This window comes from Lepisosteus oculatus, chromosome 9 (genome assembly GCF_040954835.1).
Source record: "Lepisosteus oculatus isolate fLepOcu1 chromosome 9, fLepOcu1.hap2, whole genome shotgun sequence".
In the NCBI taxonomy this organism is placed as follows: domain Eukaryota; kingdom Metazoa; phylum Chordata; class Actinopteri; order Semionotiformes; family Lepisosteidae; genus Lepisosteus; species Lepisosteus oculatus.
In genome coordinates, this window is record NC_090704.1 from 5,838,564 (window position 1) to 5,859,629 (window position 21,066).

The 21,066-nt window shown below is 38.5% G+C and overlaps 1 protein-coding gene across 1 annotated transcript in view; it reads right to left on the reverse strand.

Annotated features, from left to right (window-relative positions):
* ptch2 (patched 2) overlaps window positions 1-11,716 on the reverse strand; it is a 35,873-nt gene extending 24,157 nt beyond the window's left edge. Inside the window, exons 1-2 of the mRNA XM_015355405.2 lie at window positions 11,163-11,716; window positions 9,345-9,537 (exon numbers count right to left, since the gene is read on the reverse strand). Of these exons, the coding sequence (XP_015210891.2) occupies window positions 9,345-9,537; window positions 11,163-11,309 (340 nt within the window). The 5' untranslated portion in view covers window positions 11,310-11,716. The remainder of the gene's footprint in view (window positions 1-9,344; window positions 9,538-11,162) is intronic.
* Between the last annotated feature and the right edge of the window lie 9,350 nt (window positions 11,717-21,066).

The window sequence follows — 21,066 nt, forward strand, 5'->3', positions numbered from 1 at the left end:
TCGTTCATGTGGCATTTAGAATTTTATATAAAAGCATCAAAGCACTGAGAGGAAACTTCATAGGCCAACCCCCTAATTAAGAGGGACCAGCATGAGAAGACAAGGCAGGGTATCTGCTGTTCCGCCAAGGGCACATGAAACACACCGCACTGCACTACAGAAAGCCGCTCTGCCCTTGGATCTGCTAACACACCATCCTACGTTAGAACAGCAACCAGGAGAGGCCAGCCTCGCTGTCTCTCCTCCCCCTTTCCTTCCCTCCTTCCCCCTTTCGTTTTAATCGATAACGCAATTTATTCCTTCAGAGCTGGAATTTACACTGCTGCCAAAGAGAAATGGCTGTGCTTGTTCTTAAGTCAAAGCGCACCAGACTAGACCCAAACAAATCGTTCCGCGCTGTGTTTTACACCACCCTGCTCCTCTTGTCACTATTGTTTTTATTGAACTTGACTTTCTTACAACACCGAGAGGAAGGAGCGTTTTGATTGCTGTAGCTGCTAGACGTCTCGAAATGAGCTCCCCCTGTCTCGTTTAATTTCGCCTTTTCTCCAGTTTAAACATGTCACATCCACAGCCATGCTTTGCAATAATTAGTATCTATTCAAAATTCAAGCATGTTGTGACTGAAATCCAGAATCAGATAAAAAAAGACATATGCAAGAAGACAATGCCATTTTAGACACTTTCTCAAAGTTAGGGCAGACTCAAAGTATAGCTTATGGATCTTAAGCAGGATTTTAGACCTCTGCCTTACCTTTTATCATCTAAGGTCTAATGATGGTTTAGTACAAAGAGGCATTAAAAATGCAACAAATGCTATTCATCTCAATGCTCATTGGTTGCATTTTAAAGGTTATTTGTATATTTAGTACACTACTGAATAGGGAGCTTCTCAGCAATTTAATAACACTTCCAAATCTTTCTCAAGTCTGTGTGTATCAATCTCAACATTCATATACTGTATGGAGAATGTATACTATCTATAAAGAAACACATTTCTTTCATTTTGAATTTTGTGCTCATTTTTAATGCATTGGGGCATCTGCAGGAACTGAGCTTCAATCTCTCTCTCTGTAATTACAGGGCTCCTGAAGTAAATTATAGCTATTTGTGTCTCGTTCCGCCCATCTGGACCACCCAGACAGGGACTAAGGCCCCGCCACTCAGTGACTGCTCAGCTACTCACCAGATGGGAACTCTGGTGCCTGTTCTCTCTGTGGCTGCAGGCCCTCGCATTTAAAGAAACAGACACCAAAATATTTTAAATGTATGGGGGTAAAAGACGCTCTGTGTTCCCTCTTCAGGGGTTACATTGTATTAACTTGTTGTTAATATACAAAACAATAGCTGAGCAACGATAAGTGAAGTCCTAAGCAACACCTTAAATTGAAAAAATTGAGACCTTGTTGCTTTCCTGTTGAATTTCTGTGAGATGTCTCTTTTAACAACACCCTACAGTCTGGTTAGCCGCCTTGTAGTTTATGGATTCCACAGTACTCATATTTATATACTGTAACTGTGAGGGAATAGGCATTTACTGTACATATATTCCAATATTTTTCATTCTAGTTATTGTCCGTGCCAGAAAAAAAAAGGAAACAAAATCCAGGATCTTGTCAGACAATTTTATACATACACATCCGTGCACACTACGGACAGTAGAAACAACACAATGGTTTCAGATACAATGGCAACAGGATTTAGGAGGTGGGGGGGAATCCCACCCAGGGTAAAGCACACGGATCAGGCCCACGCAGAGGGCCCACAAGCTGTATGAATTGTGACATGTAATTAACTGCTGAGGTGCAGCCCCCTGTGCCTTGGTGTCAGCCCCACGGCTGGGCCCTGTCAGGCCCAATCTCACTCAACTCCATCCTAACCGTGCCTTCACCCTGCACGCAGGATCAGAAACGCTCACCCCTTGCGGGAAGATGCAGAACATTATTATGTTGGATTTGGGGTATCAGTATGGCACACACCAGTGTCTTTTCTCTTTTACGGACAGGATGTGGCGCGAAGGTGATTAGGCTGGTTTCCCTATGTGTCAGGTTTCATTTATCACCGGTTCGGAAATGGTACTTATTTGTTTCTGTTGGGAGGTCATTTATCTTCTCAGGATGGCAACAATACCACGAACACTACCCAGCCACGCCATACATGACCAAGAACTGGCTCTTTCCATTTTCTGCTATTTTGCCATTGATTTCTTAAACACAGCACAAGTGCTCAGCTTTTGTTTAGAAGACTTCAACCTTCTCAGACTGAAACAAAGTTTTTTTGGGGGGGTAAAACCTGGCGTTTTATAGCAACCGCTTCATCTTTTGAAGGTCACGGTGAGCTAGAGCCTAACTGGAAACATGGTGGGACTACAACCTGACTGGGACGCCAGTCCGTTATAGAACATGCTCCTAAATTACACAGACTTCCTGCTGAAAATATGCCACAGTTGTATTACCGAATGACTGAGTTTTGTTTTCAAGTGGTATCAAAAAGCACAGACTTTATCGTCACAAATCCACAAATAGCCTCCGTTAAAATATTTTGTTTTCCTGAAGGTGTGCAAAGCCTTTAATTAATTGAAATACCACATTTCAAGGCAATGTGAGAACATTTGTTATTAGTGACAATTGTTGTTTTTTTTCAGGTCCTTTTCCTCCCTGCCGTTGCTAATCTATTTGATCCAATGGTCCATTTCAGGTCACTTAGTACTTCTGAAAAGCAGACTAATCAGTCCCAGAAATGGAACATGGTATTCTAAGTATCAAAGTGGCCCATCTTAATATTTGCTGCTTTCCTTCCCTTGCATTCTGGTTTAAAGCACAATGGAAACCATCAGATCCCCCTCCCAGTCTAGTATGGATAAATCCACAAAAACTGTAATGACTGACATCTTAATATTTGCTAAGGGCACCCCCATATTAAATTAGCCAATCCCTGTTATTGTTTAGGGACACGAATGTTAAGTTATATATAGGTTTAGTTAATAAGCTACACACAATATCTCTTCCAATGTTCTACATCTCTAGGCTCTGTGGTGCAATTGACATGGCATGGGCCACCTTCAAAGTACCGTGGACCAGATTAGTTGGATTAGGAAACCACTCAAAGGACCCATGCTGCTTTGGAGGAAGTCTCACTGGGGAGAGTGTTGAAAGAGCCATTTTTACCTGTTCCAGCCACCCCAGTAAAACACAGGGAGGGTTACAGAGCAAATATTTCCATATCGCTTTTCAGCTTGGCCCTGTCAAAACACATCTTGTCCTTTTTTCCCCCTTTGTTACTCCTTACAGAGCTGTGACCGTACTGTTAAGACTGTCTAGAATCTGGCCCTTTTACAGGAAAACAAGTCTTTTAAAAATAAATCTTTTTGCTCCCCTCTCATTCTCAATACCCCCCACCCCACCTCCCTGTTTTGCCAGAATCCAGTAGCAGATGGGTGCTGCACCTCAGCTCCGAAAAGAAAGAACTCGGGCTCCAAAGAATGAATGCAGGCCTTTGTCATTCCTTCTGAATGTCTTTCAGATGTTTCCCAACAAACAGGAAAAAATAAAGCAAACTTTCACAACAAAAGCAAAGAACCAAGGCTTCTCTACCAAATAAAACTATGCAAAGGGGAGGGGGGTGGCTTCATACCTTAGCTATAGAAATACAGCGTGTGTGTGAGTCTGAGAGAGGGACGGAGAAAGAGAGAGATAGAGAGAGGGGAAGAAAAAGACTCAATTACTGAGGGGGATGCTGTTGAGGCCTGCTTCATGCTTGGGGCCTAAACAGGCCTCTGGTGTATATAGGAAAGGCCTACCATTCAGGGACGAAAGAAAATTACCACAACGTGAAACTGAAATTAAGATTAACTTAAAAATCGAGAATTCGAAAACGTGTTAAGGTTAAGGAAAGCACCATAAAAAAAGATTCATTTAGGATCTATTCAGACCTGATACTCCTGTCAGGGTTGACATAAATTTCCACTGGTGTTGGCATTTAGGCACTAGCCATTTCCATATGTATAGGCTTGCCTGTACTAATTATGCTAATCATCCCCACTGTTGGCTGCTGTGAAAAATGGTCGCATTAAGCACTCCACTGCCTGCTAATGCGGCTTAATGTGTGGTTGAAACATACATTCATCCCGTTGTGAAAGGCAAAATTTTTCCACATTGCTGGCTTCATTCAGACCAGAAATGAATTTATTGAGCCCAGGGACCGTTTTTTTTTCCAAGCACCAAGAAGATGTTTTTTCTTCTTCTTCTTCTTTTAGAGGGGGGAAATGGTGCAGGGAGATGGCAACAGGAAAAATATTCAAAAAAAGAGGTGACTGGTGTCGCTTTATGTGATCCAAAGCAAAGAAAACTAACTTTCTTCACAGAAAAAAAAAACAGATCCAAAATGACTGAAATTGAGAGATTTACAGAAGTTTCAGTTACCTATCCTGATGGGTCAGCACCATGCACAGACCCTTGGACACAGTCAACAAGTTTACTTATGCAGGATTAGATTTTTACAGCACTGAATTTAAAAATAAATAACTTTGACCTTGCTTGTCAACCTTTTTGAAGTGAGACGTGTATCACAAGCAATGACAAAAGTCCGCAAGTGCCAATTGGAAACTCCATAATTCAGGGATAATCAAATGAACATTTGCGAGATCGTGCCGCAGGTTCGTGTAACAAAGCTACACCATAAGCAAAAAGGAAACCAATACTAATATCAACGTGATGACATAACGCTTAACACCATCCAATACTTGTTTTGCACAAACGCAGAAAGAGTTTAGACTTTGTCCATAAATGAATACTGTGCCCACTGCTGGATAGTCCATTTACTGTTTAGTGATTCGTATGCTAGCCTCTACAGAAGCAATCAAATGATAAGCAAAAGGACCTTAGTCCATTCTCCAAGAACTAGATACATTTTAACTATGTATAGTTTACAACTATTTACAAAAAATGGCCATATACATAGATATTTACACATGTAGTTGGAGAGATGGGGGGGCTTCAGGTAGGGGATGTGTGGAATAAACACTTTCTGCTGACCCAGGCCGAGTCTGGCCTTGTTATTCTTTCTACTCGTGAGGTCTGCAGCTCAGCAGTTACAGTTTATTTATGTAGCTGGAGCCCTGTGGCTTGCCATTCACCTCTGATAATGCTTGATAGAGCTTTCTTTCTCTTGTACCAGGCCTGGGACAGGGGGACTGTGTATTTTTTTGATGAATTATTGCATTTACCTTACATTTTTATTTAGAGAACCAATCTGAATGCAAACATATCTACTGATTTCCTTCGAAAGCCTTGTTTGTTTGAGTCCTAGAAGGTGTCAGCAGTGCTCCATCTGGACCTTTCTATTCATGCTGTGCGTACATGTGTGCGTGCCATTTTTCACTACACAGAGTCTCATTATAAAACATTTCAAGATGCGTTATAGAGAGCCACAACTCAAGTCATACAATCAAAGTCACAAAACATTAAATCCCTCTAGTCTTTGAATGGATTTCTTTGAAAATCATCTTAAAAGACGTGTAAGTTACACCACAAACCTGACAACATATCTCGAAAAAGTCACCTCTTGGTGAAGAAAGCAGCATTTGATCTTTTTCTTCAAGGTGTGGGAGCCAGAAACTATGGTCTTTGAAACAGATTAAAAAGACAGAGTCTGAATTTTGTTTCCTCCTTCCACCCTAATCTACAGCAGTAAAGAATCTGAGATGTGTCTGACACAATTATGTTAAAGTTTGGCAAGGAAAAGAACCCTTTTTCACTATCTGAAAAAAACAGAAATCACAGTAGTCTTTGTTTTTCTAAATAGCCAGTTCAAACTGATGCTCTTTCGTAGTTAAAACATGTACAGTTCATGTCCTTATGTTTGCTCAATGTGATGGATTTAGCTATCCTTCCATTTTTCGTCCATTCAACGGTCTGGAGCATGGATTTACCAGAAAGCTGAGCCGTATTATGCTCTTTTGATTGACATTTTGTCAACATGAGAAAGCCGCTTTTTCCAAGAAAGGGTGGGATGTGAAAATTCCCACATGGATCTGTTCTGTGATATTGAAGCAAGATGTCGGCTGGGGTATGCCTGGCTTGGAAGCAGGGAAGACTGGTTTTCCAGTATGGATTAAACATTTTCTGTTAAATTTCACTTCTTTTCTGTTTTAAATGCATCAACCCACAATATAATTCTTCATACCTAAAGAGCGTTTCAAACATCCTAACAATGCATTAGATGTCTGTGTTCCTAGATGCAAACTAAAATATTCCTTGCTGCACTAATCAGTATGTCCCTGTTCTAGAGATGACTGTTTTTTATGGAAGTTCTATTATATTAGTTTTTATAAGCTTGACATGTAGGAAGTAGGGGACCATACACATCTAAGGAACAAAATTTAAAAACACATACTTTTCAAATGCTTCCCTGCATTGTTCCTTCTCAACATTTCTCTTCTTTATCCTATTCTTGCTAGTCTAGACAATACACCGAGAGTCCCATTATCTATAGGGTCTGCCCCTTAACTGAGCTTTACTTTCTGTGCTTGGTTTTCCTTCCCATCTTTAATGTTCTAATTTCTATCATTAAACCCTAACGGCATATCCATGGACGTCCCCAATGCCATTAAGTGCAAAGGAACAAAAATGAATCTCCAGAAAAAAACAATAAAACAAAATGTAAACTGTGTGCATTCCATTGATTTGTACTGGCACAGATGAGCATTACTTCAGTTAAAAATTAAACCAGACACTGGCTAGAGAACCTCATCAATCACCACGTTTCATTCTGCAGTGAATTTACGTCTGAGCAAAAGCTTTCTCTTTTAAGTAGTGTCTTCTCAGCTGCTTCTGTTCAATGTGAAACACAGCAACAAATAAAAACAAAACGTAAACAGTAATTGCCTGCCAAGGAACCATTTTTCAGGGCAATATTTGTTCTAGAACTTGCAAACAGGCAATATTAATGTGGGAAGCACCTTCTTGTGCTCTTTACTCAACAGTAAAGATTTTCACACTTCATTTTTGACAAGTAGGAGGAAGCAATTAAAATAATGCCTGGTGGTCCCATTTCACATGCAGGGTAAACACACTTAGCAGTTGCAAGCACAAGAGGTGTAGGCCAAAGACTCCTTTGGAGATCTGATGGAGGCACAAGCTGCAAATGTCACAGCTGGTCTATGTCAGAGGAAGGAGCATCACCTTAACACTTTCAGCTCCAGCTGAGCTCCTTGTACATGTAGCACATAAATGCAGAGCCCAACATCTCAAACTTGGTGTGAGGAAAACAAAGAACCTCAGGATGTAACAGTTAGTAAAACTGGGTCAGATCTGAGATACATCCTAAGCTAAACCAAGACATTTGTGCCTGGTTAGGCTTTGGAGATTTGAATATTCACATGCCCTACAAAACTGGAATGCTGCTACACTGGCAATCTTCCTCAAATCAAGATTTCTTGAAAGCCTTTAAAGTTTTTACAAAAACACAGAAAATATTTAAGGGGTATTCTAGATGCTGCAAACAAAGCTTTGTACATGCTTGAGGGCGCAAATATATACAATATATACATCTGACAAAATACATAGATAATAGGATCTATAGCCTATATACCTTTATTTTGTATTTGCAGCACAACAGATTTTGATTTCCAAATACTCTTTATTTCAGATCCAGTCTTACCCTTACAGGCCTATTGAAGTGCTTCCAAAACATAAAATGTGTTTTCATGGAAAATCAAAGCAGAAAAAGAAAGCTGTCTTCTAACATTATGTTTCAGTCTTTTCTAAAATATTTTGACATCCTCAGACAAGCACAAAATGGCAATAAGCCTCGTAAATAGCTACAGTGTAGGTATCCTTTGCATGTCAAACTTAACTCCAGTTATGCTGCAGCAGCAATGTGTTAGCAATTGGAAAATATAACATATAAACAGCCTCCTGTTTGTAATATAGAATTCTGTGTACTAATTTAACTCCCCCCATAGAATCCCTCTCTATTCATGTGTGTGTGTGTGAGAACTAAACTCTCCTTGTTACCAAACCACTTACTCTCCATTCAACTCAGAGCAGCTTTGTCAATGGGCTATTGGGGGAAACAACGCAGGCAGAAACTTTAGAAACAGGGACACAGCCTCTTAAAGGAGCAGCACTTTTATACGCTATTGGCCTTTCATTCACAGCAATAGAAAACATCAGTTTGCTTTAAAACATCACGCAACTGAAACTGCTAGATTCAGTATTCTTCAACAGAACAGTACAAACTTTACTGGTAGTTTGTTTTGAAATATCATGTTTTGAAGAGCCATTACAACTAAGATGGCAAATATACTGAAAACGTCCGTCCAGAAAAACATTAAAGCGCATCAACAGCAAATAAATCGAGTATGTTTGGCAATGTAAGCGACAGCAGTGCTCCGGGAAACCGCAGTGAGTTTAAAGCAACGGGAATCTGTGTAAGTAAGCTATTTAACTATTGGCCAGATTGAAGCTGTCATGTACAATTTTGCGTTTTTCTCAATAAGACCAGAAAAGGAAAGGCTGAGTTAAAACGAGAACATTTCTTTACTGTGCGCGAAACAGGTGGGTAAACTTCAGTAGTATTCACTATTTTTAAGAAAGGGGGTTCCTTTATTGTTGAATGGAATCCAAGAATAGTTTCAGACCACACAGGGAGCAATGGGGGAGGGTCGGAGCCCGAAAGATGGCTAACGTTTCACACAGCACATCTGCTCTTGGGATCAGCGGCGTGCTAAAGCCTAGAGGGCTTAGAAAGAATTTGGGGGTGTGAACACCAAATAAAACCCCACCAGCTTCAAGCTGTCCAAATGTGCAAGATAAGAGAATCCCACAACAGTCGTGCAGGATGACGGGAAGGTAACTTCGTCAAACGAAACAGAGGAAACGCGCCCCAACAGACAAGCGCTCCAAAATTACCTTGTAACCGAAAACGGCGTGTTGTGTCAGGATCAATCGTGGCTCACGTGTTGCACAATGTAAAGCCCCGGATTTCACTTTAACAGCCAAAACTTTATGTGCGCAATCAAAGACAATGAAAGCTACTGCGCTGCAATTGTTATATAACACGAAAAAACAAAGATATGAAACAATAAACTGCAGTATGTCTGAGTTTGTTTAGTATTGTAAGAACTGTTTTCAAAATACAGTCTTGAAACCTGTCACCATATTCATTACACACACCAGTGATAAATGGTTGACCTTCTCCAGAAATAGACAGCAAACAGATCAACTGAAATGACAGCTGAGATGGTACCACGCTTCTTATCTACCTCCCACCTTGACGGCACAAAAATGCACCCCCTTCTAACAACGTGCCTTTTGAGAGTCGAATCCGAACTTTTTACTGACCTTCCACCCAGAGTTGCTCTATGTCCGTCTCAATGGCAGCGACCCGCAATCCAACAGCCAAGGCCCCGAATACAAGCAGTCCAATGAAAAGGACCTTTCCACAGTGCCGCTGGATTTGACAACCCAGAGAAAAGAGAAGAGCTTGGAACCGCGCCCGAACCCACAACGGGGCTTTCTGTCCCACTGCTTTACCCTGGAAGGAGGGGAGAGAAAACAAACATACACTTTCGTGTTACATACAAGATGACCGCTCTGTTTGTCACTTTCAACATAGTTTATAACGAACAAAGTATCATAACCAATCGTTTTTTCCATTGCCGTACAGTAATGTATTTTCTCAGACAGCTAAGACACGCGGGTTACACTGTTAGACAACTTTATACAACTATCAACAATCTCCAGCAAAGCGTTAGATCTAGCCCGATAAAAGTTAAAGGACAGGGTGAATGGGCGAACATCAGAAATGATACTATCAAATTAGTTGAATATTATCCTCACTCGGTATTTTATTCATGAGGCAAAATATGGATCATTTCAGCTGTCGAATTTACACTGCGAGCAGCTGACGTTCTGTCAAGTTTAGCTCTGAAATATGCCCAGCATAAAGACAGCTAATGTTTTAGGTGTATTATAACACTATGAAGTTAAATTCATTAAGAAGTCCACTTTGGCGCTTGTGACCCAGGAGTTTTTGTCCTAAATAAACCCTAGCCGTCTCTTCGGCCCATTTTTTCGAACTGTCCACAGCATGGGCACGGACATGGGGGGTAGCGCACATCCATGACTAATCTAGAACCAGAAATGCATGTTATTAGCAATCCAGTGTCATTACACTCGCACCCACCGCCTCGAATCTGGATACTGGAAGCAGGATGTGATGCCTCGTGTGTCTTTTTAAAAAGCACATCTATTAAAAAATAAATAAATGCGAATCTCCATAGTCTACGTTCAAATATTAGCGGATCAGCATTTTCGGAGAAGGGTCACTTATTAGCAAATGTAAAATAAAAGCGATTTTATGTTGTCGCTATTTTCTTTTAGAAATCAGTAGCACACGAACAAGAAAACCAGAACACGGGACCCTCTGTTATAAGACACATGACGTCTTATTCACCTTTCCAGTTTGTTTCTATCATTTTCTTTACTTCATGGACATCTTTTAATCTCATTGTCTATTCTGAATTGTGGATATAGATTTTTTTTTACACCGGTTTTGACACCTATCCAAACCTTCGTGCGGTTCAGTGATGGGTCTGTCAGATAAAACTTAATCAGTGAATTCCTCTCGGCGACCCACCACATCTTCAAACAAACACAACAAAGTTCTATGGATTCCTTTCATTTTTAAAAACAATCTCACTTATACTATAAAAATGCACGCAACTGAAACTTGATATAGACACTAAACGATTGATATAAAGCTTCAATGTACAATTTTTATATCTTAAATATTATTAAGAACGGAAACTTTAAAAGCGTACACGCTTTGAAGAATTATATATGCCAATCCGTATAAACGCACATTTACGAGAATAGAAACTTTGACATCTGTAACATTTTAAAACTTAGGCAGCGGTGACACTGTGGCTGAAATGCTCAAGCAAAACATACTTAGTATTATAAAGGGGGGGAAACTAGTTTGACATTTCTCGTTTAACCCCCCCACCCCACCCCCCCCTCAGTTTCCACGGTCGAAATACTACGATTTTTTAAAAGAAAAAGGTTGGTTAAGAGTATAAGGCTTAAAAGCTTAACACGAATAAAAAGACATAAACCATTCGGTATGCACTCAATTTGTAAGAAGAAGTGTTCTGTCACCTTAGAAATCTGTTTTAACGCGAAAGCAGCGTGGCAGTAACTGGGTCGCCGGAGCAGATCCGAGTTCGCAGCCGGTGGAGAACGCGTGTAACTTGGGGGTAAATCTCCAAAGATACCGGCCCCTTGGACTCTGAGATCCGAGGCCATAGTCCAAACAAGAAAACGAAGCACACAAGAAAATGAGGAAGAACAATCGCTGCGGTTTCAGCAAAAGCAACAATAATCCAAGAAGGAGAACAAGCGCATCCACCGGGTTAAAGTTTGGAGAATATCTTCTAGTCTTTCCTTGAGCCAAAGTCTTGCAACTCCATCCCAACATTATGTGCCCAAATCCTTATAGATCCTTCAGTCTTCATTCGCCCAGAAATCTTGTAAAACAAAGTTAAAAACCAGAGGAAAATCTCGGGCAGATCTCTAAGTCTGCTTCTGATCCCGTTGCAGTAACATTTGGAGAAGGGAGCCCCTTTGCAAATCCTGAAAAGGGTGGTTTGATGGAAAAGTGCTCTGGTTCTCATTGGCCAAGGAAGAGGCAAATTACTTTGCAAACATCTCCTATTATTAGCTGCTAAGCAACAGCTCACCAAAGTGGAGAGAGAGGGAGACCACCCAGACAGTCCTTCAAATCATCGAAGGGAGGGGGAGCAGGGGAGGGGGCGTCAGAGAGAGGAAAACTCTTTCAATAAAAACCCCGCACTCTTGTTGCCCTGCTCTGCACATTTCCAAATGGTTCAGTTCGCTTTTAAAGAAGAAATCGCACATACCATCTAGTGACACAACAGATACGGCTCTCTCCTTTTAATCCCCCCAAATCAGATAAAAGAAAAGAGAAAGAAAAAAAATTAGGACTTATTTACAGTTATGTTAACGCAACTCAACGTTTCTTGGGAGTCTCTGCTGACGTGAAAGTTTGTAAAACGTTGCCTGTTTATTTGCAATGCCTCACACCTCCTAATGATCTTAATGATTATCCGGTTTTAATCACATTTTTCAAATAAGATTACTGTCACGGTGCATGAAACTGAAGACCACAGAAAAAGGGAATGCATATTATTGTCTGTTTTATAGCAACGTAAAGAGTTATACTTCTGTGACTGCATATTAAAGTAATTTAATTATTTTGAGGCAATTAAACATTTCCACAAAAAAATGATGTTGCCACTTAATTTAGCCTAAGGTAAGAAATTGGAGGGTGGAGTTCTGCTTACCGTTATTAACAAGGGATTAGTCAGACCTTGACACACTGTTCGCCTTTGATGGGATTATTTACACTTTACAATTACTGAGGTCTAGTTGTCACAGAGAATATATCCCAACATTTGAACTTAACCCTTTGCATGACAGCAATTCAAATTTTATGCCAGTGCTGATTAGCAGTATTAACTTTTTAAATTTTACATGCAGTTGTTCAATTTCCTGTGTCTCATCAATTTTATACCTTGTTTTACATAAAGGGGGCCTTTAACGCACTGCGTTTGTTCCTTAAATATTCTTTTCAGTGTTCATATGCATCTGGTCTGGCTAACCTGCACGTTACGCGGGGTGTCCGGATGCATTTGTGTTGTCAGTCGGATCAATGAACCGAAAACGTTAAGAAGTCCATAGAGTTATTGATATTGATCCAAAACCAGAACTGCTAGAAAATACAAATACAAGGTGTGTTTTTTTCTCTACGTGTGATAAGTGTGCGGACTAATTATGTTTAAAATAGATTTCTATATGATAATGAAAAACAGTACCAAAAATAATATTCATGCTCACATCGAAGAGCATATATAACAACTTATCACCGTTGTCTGTAAAAGTGTAACTTTTTTTCTATGACTTCTAACTCATGAATAGTGTGTTGAAGATGCTTTAGGTAATTCTTATTAATCGCATTTACTGGTGCTATGCCTCAACCGTTAAATAACCATCATATCTATATATACGTAATAGGTGCGGTGGAAAACATTTAATTTTCTTCGACAGCAAACATAAAAGCAGCTAGTTTGGTGAATTCTGTAGATTATATCTCACAGTACAAAATGCGAGGAAAATGTATTATATTCCCTTTGTGCTATTTTTTATGTACATCTTCAGGTTTAATATTTTATCTACTGGTATGGTGCATTATGGCTTTAGAATGGCACTGTTTGGGGGGGATGTGTCTTTAGAGGGACGGTCTTCGTCCGAATAAAATAATAAACAATATAAATAGTAATAATACATTTCTAATTTAAAATAAATGTGATATTTGGGGATCAGAATAAAAAAAAAGTTTGCTCAAACAAATTATACCAATAGCATTTATGTATCATGACTTGTTGTGCCATGTCAAATAAAGCAATAACCTCCTTCCGATCTCACCCGTGGTAAGTGGGATAAAACTATGCCCAATAGAGGACTAGGTGAATGTCATGGGATGGGCAGAATTATTCATCCTCGATGTCCAGGTTGCTTAAATGCTGCCCTGTCTCTTTGAACCAAAACCACAAATAACACCCTAGAAATATGAGGACACCAGCTCTTTTGCAGTCCACCCATTGTGACTGTCCACACGATACCAGCTAATAATAATAACAACATCAAAAACAACAACAACAACAACAACAACAACAACAACACAACAATAATAATAATAACTTCTACAGCCTTGCAGTTGGTAACAGTTCTTATTTTGAATGACACTTAACAACAAGCCTGATCATTGTTTGAGGATTATAAAAAGGGCAAATATCAAAGGTGAATTAATCTATTTGAATCCCATTGCATTCAGAGACTGACAGTTACTTAAACATGCATTTTAACTTGCTGTTCTTTGATTCCAGTCCATTCTGTAAAAATAAAGCCATTTCCTTCAGGCACAATCTCCTCTAATCTCTAGATGCTCTTACAGTTAGCAGTCATTTACTTACCGTGTAACTTGAATGACTTTCCATTTCAGGAAATATCTATTTACAATTAAATGGCAATATAGACCTGGGCTTTCCAGTCATGATCCCAGAGGGCTGGTGAGTCTGCAGGTTTTCATTCTATCTTAGCTTTTTTTAACTTAAATCCATTTGTTATTAGCTTGATTGGACCAAAGCTGCACAGCTGCTTTAAAGATATCTAGAACAGCTGTTGGCACATCAGCTCTCCAGGACTGGAATATCCCTGACACAGACAATAATTGCACAGGTACAAATGTTTAGTTTAACCATTTTAAATATTAACCACATGACTTGGCATCACCAAACGTAATTCTTCAGAGAGTAACTCCCATTACGCCCATTCTTAGATCCCATTATTTATAGCGGGATCTAATATAATATGCTAATTCAAAGCTTCACTGTTTTTTTAGCACAAGAACTGCAATGTTATGGTCAGATGTCCTTTCTTGTCTTAAAAACTGGTTTAATGATCCCCCTGCTTTGTTTTGTGTGAGCACCCACTCTTTCTACATCTTTCTTCTTGTGCATTTGATGTACTTTGGACCTCCGAAATGTTAACAAAGAGTGCTATAATGCAAGTACAATGTTCAGTGTAGTACCGTGAATGTTAAATTGTAATTATGTAAGTATACTTTAATATCCCTTAACTTGTATACTTTTCTAATTCTGTCTGTTTCTTTAATCTTTCAGGTGTTGCAAGGAACTACAATATCCTGCTTTGCTTGCTTTTCTATTCTTCATGTAAATTAACATCTTGGTAAAATAAGCTCTTGAAGGTAGTTTCTGTGTACCTCTTACTAGCATCTAGTAATCTCTGGTGCTGAATGACAGAAAATAGCCCCACGGCTGGACATGTCTAAATCCTCAATTGTAAACTCTTCTAGTGGGTGGTACAGTCATTTTTCTAATCTGCCATCTACTGATAGATCTGTTGTCCGCACTCTGCACATGCCGCACAGCTCTGTTGGCATTTCCATTTCAAAGTGGCATGAAACTTACCCACATTTCCATTTCTGTCTTGGAGTACATTACACATACTGAATCGTTACATTAGTACAAACATTAGTCTTTGCATTGCAATAAAGCTATACGTTGCTATTAATCTGTAGTGGACAGATTTACTAAATTACCACAACATTACTAGTGTTTGACTATCATAGATGATCAAAGCATAAGAGCCAATAATCAATCAAGAAAGGAAAATCAGGATATACACATATATCACATAGAGGCAAATATGCTGTATACTGTATGTCAAATGTCAAATCAAGATGAAAAACACAGTCATCAATCTGTCACTTGATGTTCTGTTAAAGAGGCTGAAAAGGACTTTGACCTTCCTGGCTATTTTTTATTCAAACAAATTCAAAAACCTGAATACAGGATGTCCCAAGAAAACAAAAATGTATAAAGACTGAACAACTGGATATACACTTGGGGCATCAAAAGCAGCAGATAGGTAAAGGTTCGTTCACTGCACATTAAACACAGCTGTGCTAATGTTCATTGTACAAATGGCCATCACATGGATATTTTGGGTGGCGGCACCACCCGTAACCTACCCGCTGAAATCCCAATTTGTTTAATTTAATAGAAGAAAAAAGCAGATGGAAATTGGAGCTAATGTGGAATGTGAAGAATTGCCCTGTGTGGTAGAGAGGGCCCCATTAAGCCTAACAAACTGAGGGAGGTCTGGGCTGAGGTCTGCAGGCCTTGAATAAATAAACTAGGGAGATGACCATGCGCTGTCCAGAAATCTGCCATCACACAGCCTCATAACATAAACTGTCCTAGTCCCAGTGAATTTTGTATGTTCATTTCCATAGCATGGAATGGTTCTAGCTCAACAGCAGCAATGTGCAAAGACAACATGAGGTTTATTTATCGTATAAAAAAACCCAGAGAATGCAGAAATGATAAGAGTATGGGTACTAAAAGGTCTATGATATTTCAGAAAAATTTCGGAGTGAGTTATCTGAGACATTCCTAGAATTATTGTCATTTAAGAATAATTAAACCACTGAATTCATCGTTATTTACACGTCGCAAATCTAGTAAAATAAGAACTAGGATGCAAAGTGAATCCTAAAGATTTACGCAATTACATTCAGTACATATTTTAAGCATGCAATAAGAAGTGAAATACTGTAAAGAGATGTCTAAGCACTGACAAAATATAACTGTGGTAAATAATATGTTGTGCTAATATCATACATTTACTTGTTGTCAACACAGTGAAAATTTAGCAGACCCAGCATGTTCATTTATAGCACAAACTCTGTATAAAAGCCTAGAAAAGAGGTTTACTGGGATTTAATTGATTGATCTCATACAATCCACATTCAATATTCCATTTTAATGTTACATGGGAATTGTTCTATCAGAAACTAACCTTTTTTTTGGAAAAAAAGCAGTTTGTTAATTTATGAAGAATCTTTGTGTTGGTCATAAGGTACGGTTCCTTTGCAGTTCAAAAGTCTGGGTCATAATTGCCATCCATCATCCAGATAATCAAAGCATTGTAATTTTTTCATAGTTAATAGTGGAATTAAGAATTTGTGCTGTCTCTACCCCTTGTCCCTTTACAACTGATATGGTTTAGAGTAAGGACGAGAATCTAACTCAAAGCTCTTGATATGGCTAAACTTGTCTGGAAACATCTGGAAAACAGAATGAATGCCTTCAGGGTTTCACCTCTTTATTTACATCTCTTGGGACATAAATTTCTATCATGTTCACGTCAACGCTTGACACCTTAAGAACATATTCTTCGCCTGTCTCCTGTCCGACATTTGTCATTCTTTTTATGCCTTATACATTTTGTGAGCACATATTCCCTCCTATTTCACTGGTGTTTTTGATATTTTTACATACCATCAGAATACTAAGTAGCATAAACCTTTTCTATATATGCTTCATCTGACAAATTTGGACTTAATGTAATAGATTAAAAACATACAGTAAGAAATACAGTTCTGCCAAAAAGTGAATGTTCCCTATTACTTATTTGAAAACTTGCAATTATTGGTTATTTACGGCAATAATCAAATAGTGCATACACAGTAGAATTGTGTACAAACAAGACTAGTAAAATTGGTGCTAGATTTGTGTGCTTTTTACAGAAGTACAAAACATGTTACCCCACACAAACCTTCAGGTTTCAGGTTAATGTGTGAAGAAACCAGAGACTTCAAATCAAGTTAAAATCAAGAGAAATCATAAAAGTATGTAACTTGTCTATATAATGCATTACACGTGTTTGTAGTCTTAAATATGTACTGTATACTGTATATATACAGAACATCGAAATAAATATTTCACTTATTGCTATAACAAATAACATTTTCAGGAAATATTTTAATCAATTTTGCACTGAGATTTAATTGGTCGTACATGACATAGTTGAATTTATTATGGTGACTATCAGTTTTCATCACCAGGACTGATCAACAAGGGCTCTACAGTGAGAATCACAGGCTAATAGCATAGGAGACTGGAGAAGGAAGTATCTGTCATGTTGCAGATGCCATCTTGAGCAATTGTGTCCTATCTCTCCTGTAGAGGCTGGGCAGGCATGTGTCTGTTCACTGGTCTCACTTCATTCCAGCTCATTCCACCAATGTTTGATGGGGCTCAAGTCTGGTGAGTAGCACATCCACATTATAACTGTAATACTCTCATCTAGCAGGAAAGTGCTTGTTACAACAGGAGTATAAGGATGTGCCTTACACAGTGGAATATTGTCATGGGCCTGCAGAAAGGGCTACAGATGAGGTCCCACAGCTTGATCAGTGTGGCACCATGGAGTCAGGTTGTTGTCATTCGTTACAAATGAAATTTGGACAGACTAGACACTGGTGCACAAGACCTCGCAATTGAATCTTCTCATCAGTTGCTCTGCTGTACAAAAGAATTAACATATTATTCTGCACGTCTGAATCCCACTCACTGACATCCATCAGGGTGGTCTACACAAAGAGTCCACCTGAGCTAACTTAGTCCAGCCTCCAACATACTAATGGCATAAAGCCATTGTTGTCTCAATACATGGGGCATGTTGGTTTCTTTCTGGTATTATCTTTCTTGATTCACATTCAACAACTTGTCATCATCATCTGTGCACTATTAATTCTTTCACTAATGTGATGATTTAGCACTTATATATATGGGTTATTATGACAATTATTTTGCTGTAATTTATGTTACTAAATTAGAAAAAATAATAAAACAATTCTTAATAATAACCATTATTCAGCTTCTATATTAGGCTATACCGATTTCCTATTAGTAATCTTAGAATTTATTGCCATTGACATCTATGAAGTCATGATACAGTATATAACGCCTGGTTATCATGTTTTTAGTCCATCTATCCATCCACTGACCTCTCTTAAATGCTTTAATTTTCAAAATTTGAATAAGATGTGTACATTATTTCACTTTTATTTGATCTAAAAAATATTAAGACAGTCCTATAAAACTGAAAAAAAACATGTATATATAAATAACATCTTATAATCCACATGTGATTCCAAAACCAGTTTAGTATTACTAAACATCAGTATTCACTGCCGGACATGTACACAGCGAGAGATTTTGTCTGAAAATCATTTTTTGGAGCTACAAATTCTTTTAGATACGGTTCTCTGAATTTCATTGTGGAAAGAATCTGAAGACCATTTATTCAAACGGACTCCTGTTCTCTATTTCCACATAAGAAAGGACACAGTCAAAGTTAGCCTTCTAACAAACAGTGAGGTTTTGTTCAGCGAATAATGTTTACAAAGCTTAAAATATTCTTAACCTCCAAACTGCCTTGTTACACAATAGTATGTGTACATGCAGGTATTGTCAGAACCCGACAGCGCTTAAAGAGGAGACCGCCACCCACCGCCAGAGATAGGATTAATTATGATAATATATTTCTTTCCCCCTTTGTCACTATAATGAATGGTTCCCTTAAAGATTTTTTTCAGTCATCTTTGTTCCTCTTCTGCAGAGGTATTGTAAGACTAGGGATAGCAGGTGGCAGTACAAATTCTATTGTCTTCAACAAGCTTTATGAGTAACCTTCGAATTGTTTTATGCTTCACCCTGTATTTGTTTCACAAAGTTTACTTTCATGTAGAAAAACTTTTGTGCAGATTTCAGGGGTATAGAATAGACTTTTGTATTATATACTAATTTGTCTTTAAATTGGCTTACAAACTCTTAAGAACAATAATAAAATAATTGAAAAAATAAAAGTGTCATTCAGTAGCCATACAAATGATACTTTCATACAATTCCCCTAAATAGTGCAAAAACAGAAATAAAATATTGGCAACATAACTGGTATGAATGACTAAGCTTTCAAGAAATTTTAAAATAAGCAACTTCTTGTCAACTCACGTAATATAATCTCCATTGCAGTTGAAAGCAAATAAGAACTTGCTCAAAACTGATCCTTACTCAAACACCCATCCATCTTTGACCACTTTATCCAGTACAGAGTCATAAGGGAGCAGGAGCCTGTCTCAGCAAGTAATTTGTGTAAGGCAGAATACACTCTGGACAGGACGCCAGTCCACCACAGGGCACACTTATACCAGGGCCAATTTGCCCAAAACATTACAAATAATTATATTATTCTTCGCATAACTCTATTATAAATGAAAATTTCACCTCCCTGGCTTTCTTATGCTTACGATCAGTACAATGTTCTTAAACACAAAATCAACGACATCATTGTGAAGAGTGGAGGAATAAAATCACTGCACATGGGTTCCATCTTGCCCACGATCGCCTGCGAAGTCACTTTGGCATGTTTCACGTTCTCATAGCTTACAATAATACTTAGCCAATGTTTTCTTTTTTCAGCACATGACAAAAAAGTGGGAAATACAGCATGCATGTCTCCCACCAGAGCCTTCCAGACCCGATGACTTGCAGGTCAGCAGCACCTGGACGCAGGTCAAGTGTGCTTATGGCTGTCATGTGGGTAAAGATAATGCCCACACCTGTTGCCACTTGTCTGCCAAGAGACTGTGCGATGAACAGCCAAAACTGAGATGGTCATCCATTTGGTCTAAACTGTGGAGAGTCAAACACTCCTAGGATTTTTTGGGTAGATGACTATAGCTGGGCACAGATGCTGGACAAACCAATCCAGGCAAAAACATTTCTCTCCATGATAGAATTAGACCTTGCCATAGAGACATACTAAGGGAAATATACTAAGGGAAAACCTCTTCTCCAATCTGTGATACGTCTTGCATGATCATAAGAAACATCTGAAAAAAATCTGACCCCGTATGCATTTATTTTTGAAGACTGAACCAAATATAGGGACAATCAAATGTAAAAATGACTAAACATTTCAAGTCATGAAATGAAACCAACCGTAAGTGGGGGGGAAAAAAAAGGAAATTTCTAAAAAACGGCAACTTGCCTTGTTCTTATTTTGCCTTATTTTCTTATGTCATTTGTAAACTAAAATATTAAAAAAATAAAATGTGTTCATGTATATTTTGCTTTCGGTTACACATAAGAAAATCTGCAATGAAGAAAAAATATTACTTCTATTAAAACTTGTAGTAACCGCAGCTATAATGTATATTATTATAACCAGCTAACAAAACTATTGTCTTGTTTTGACAGGTATTAAAAATTTGGAAATCCAGAAAATCAATACCTTTCCTTTAGTTTTAGAATTTCAAGCATTATTTTCAATCACTTTATTGATCATTTATGCATCACAGTAATGCCTCATTATATAACCGTAATTTGTTCCTTGAAACACTGCTGAAAATGACCAAAACTCGTAAAATAGAAATTAAGTTCCCATTACTTCCTGTGTTAATGCAGCACCAATCAGTACCCAAAGCATAGAAACAGTAACACTCCTATTTATTAGAGTAACATGCTTATAGTCATTAGCAAATGCATAAACTTTAGGTACTATCCTGTACTATATGCTCTTAACACACAAGCCTTCATTATAAAAAAAAAAG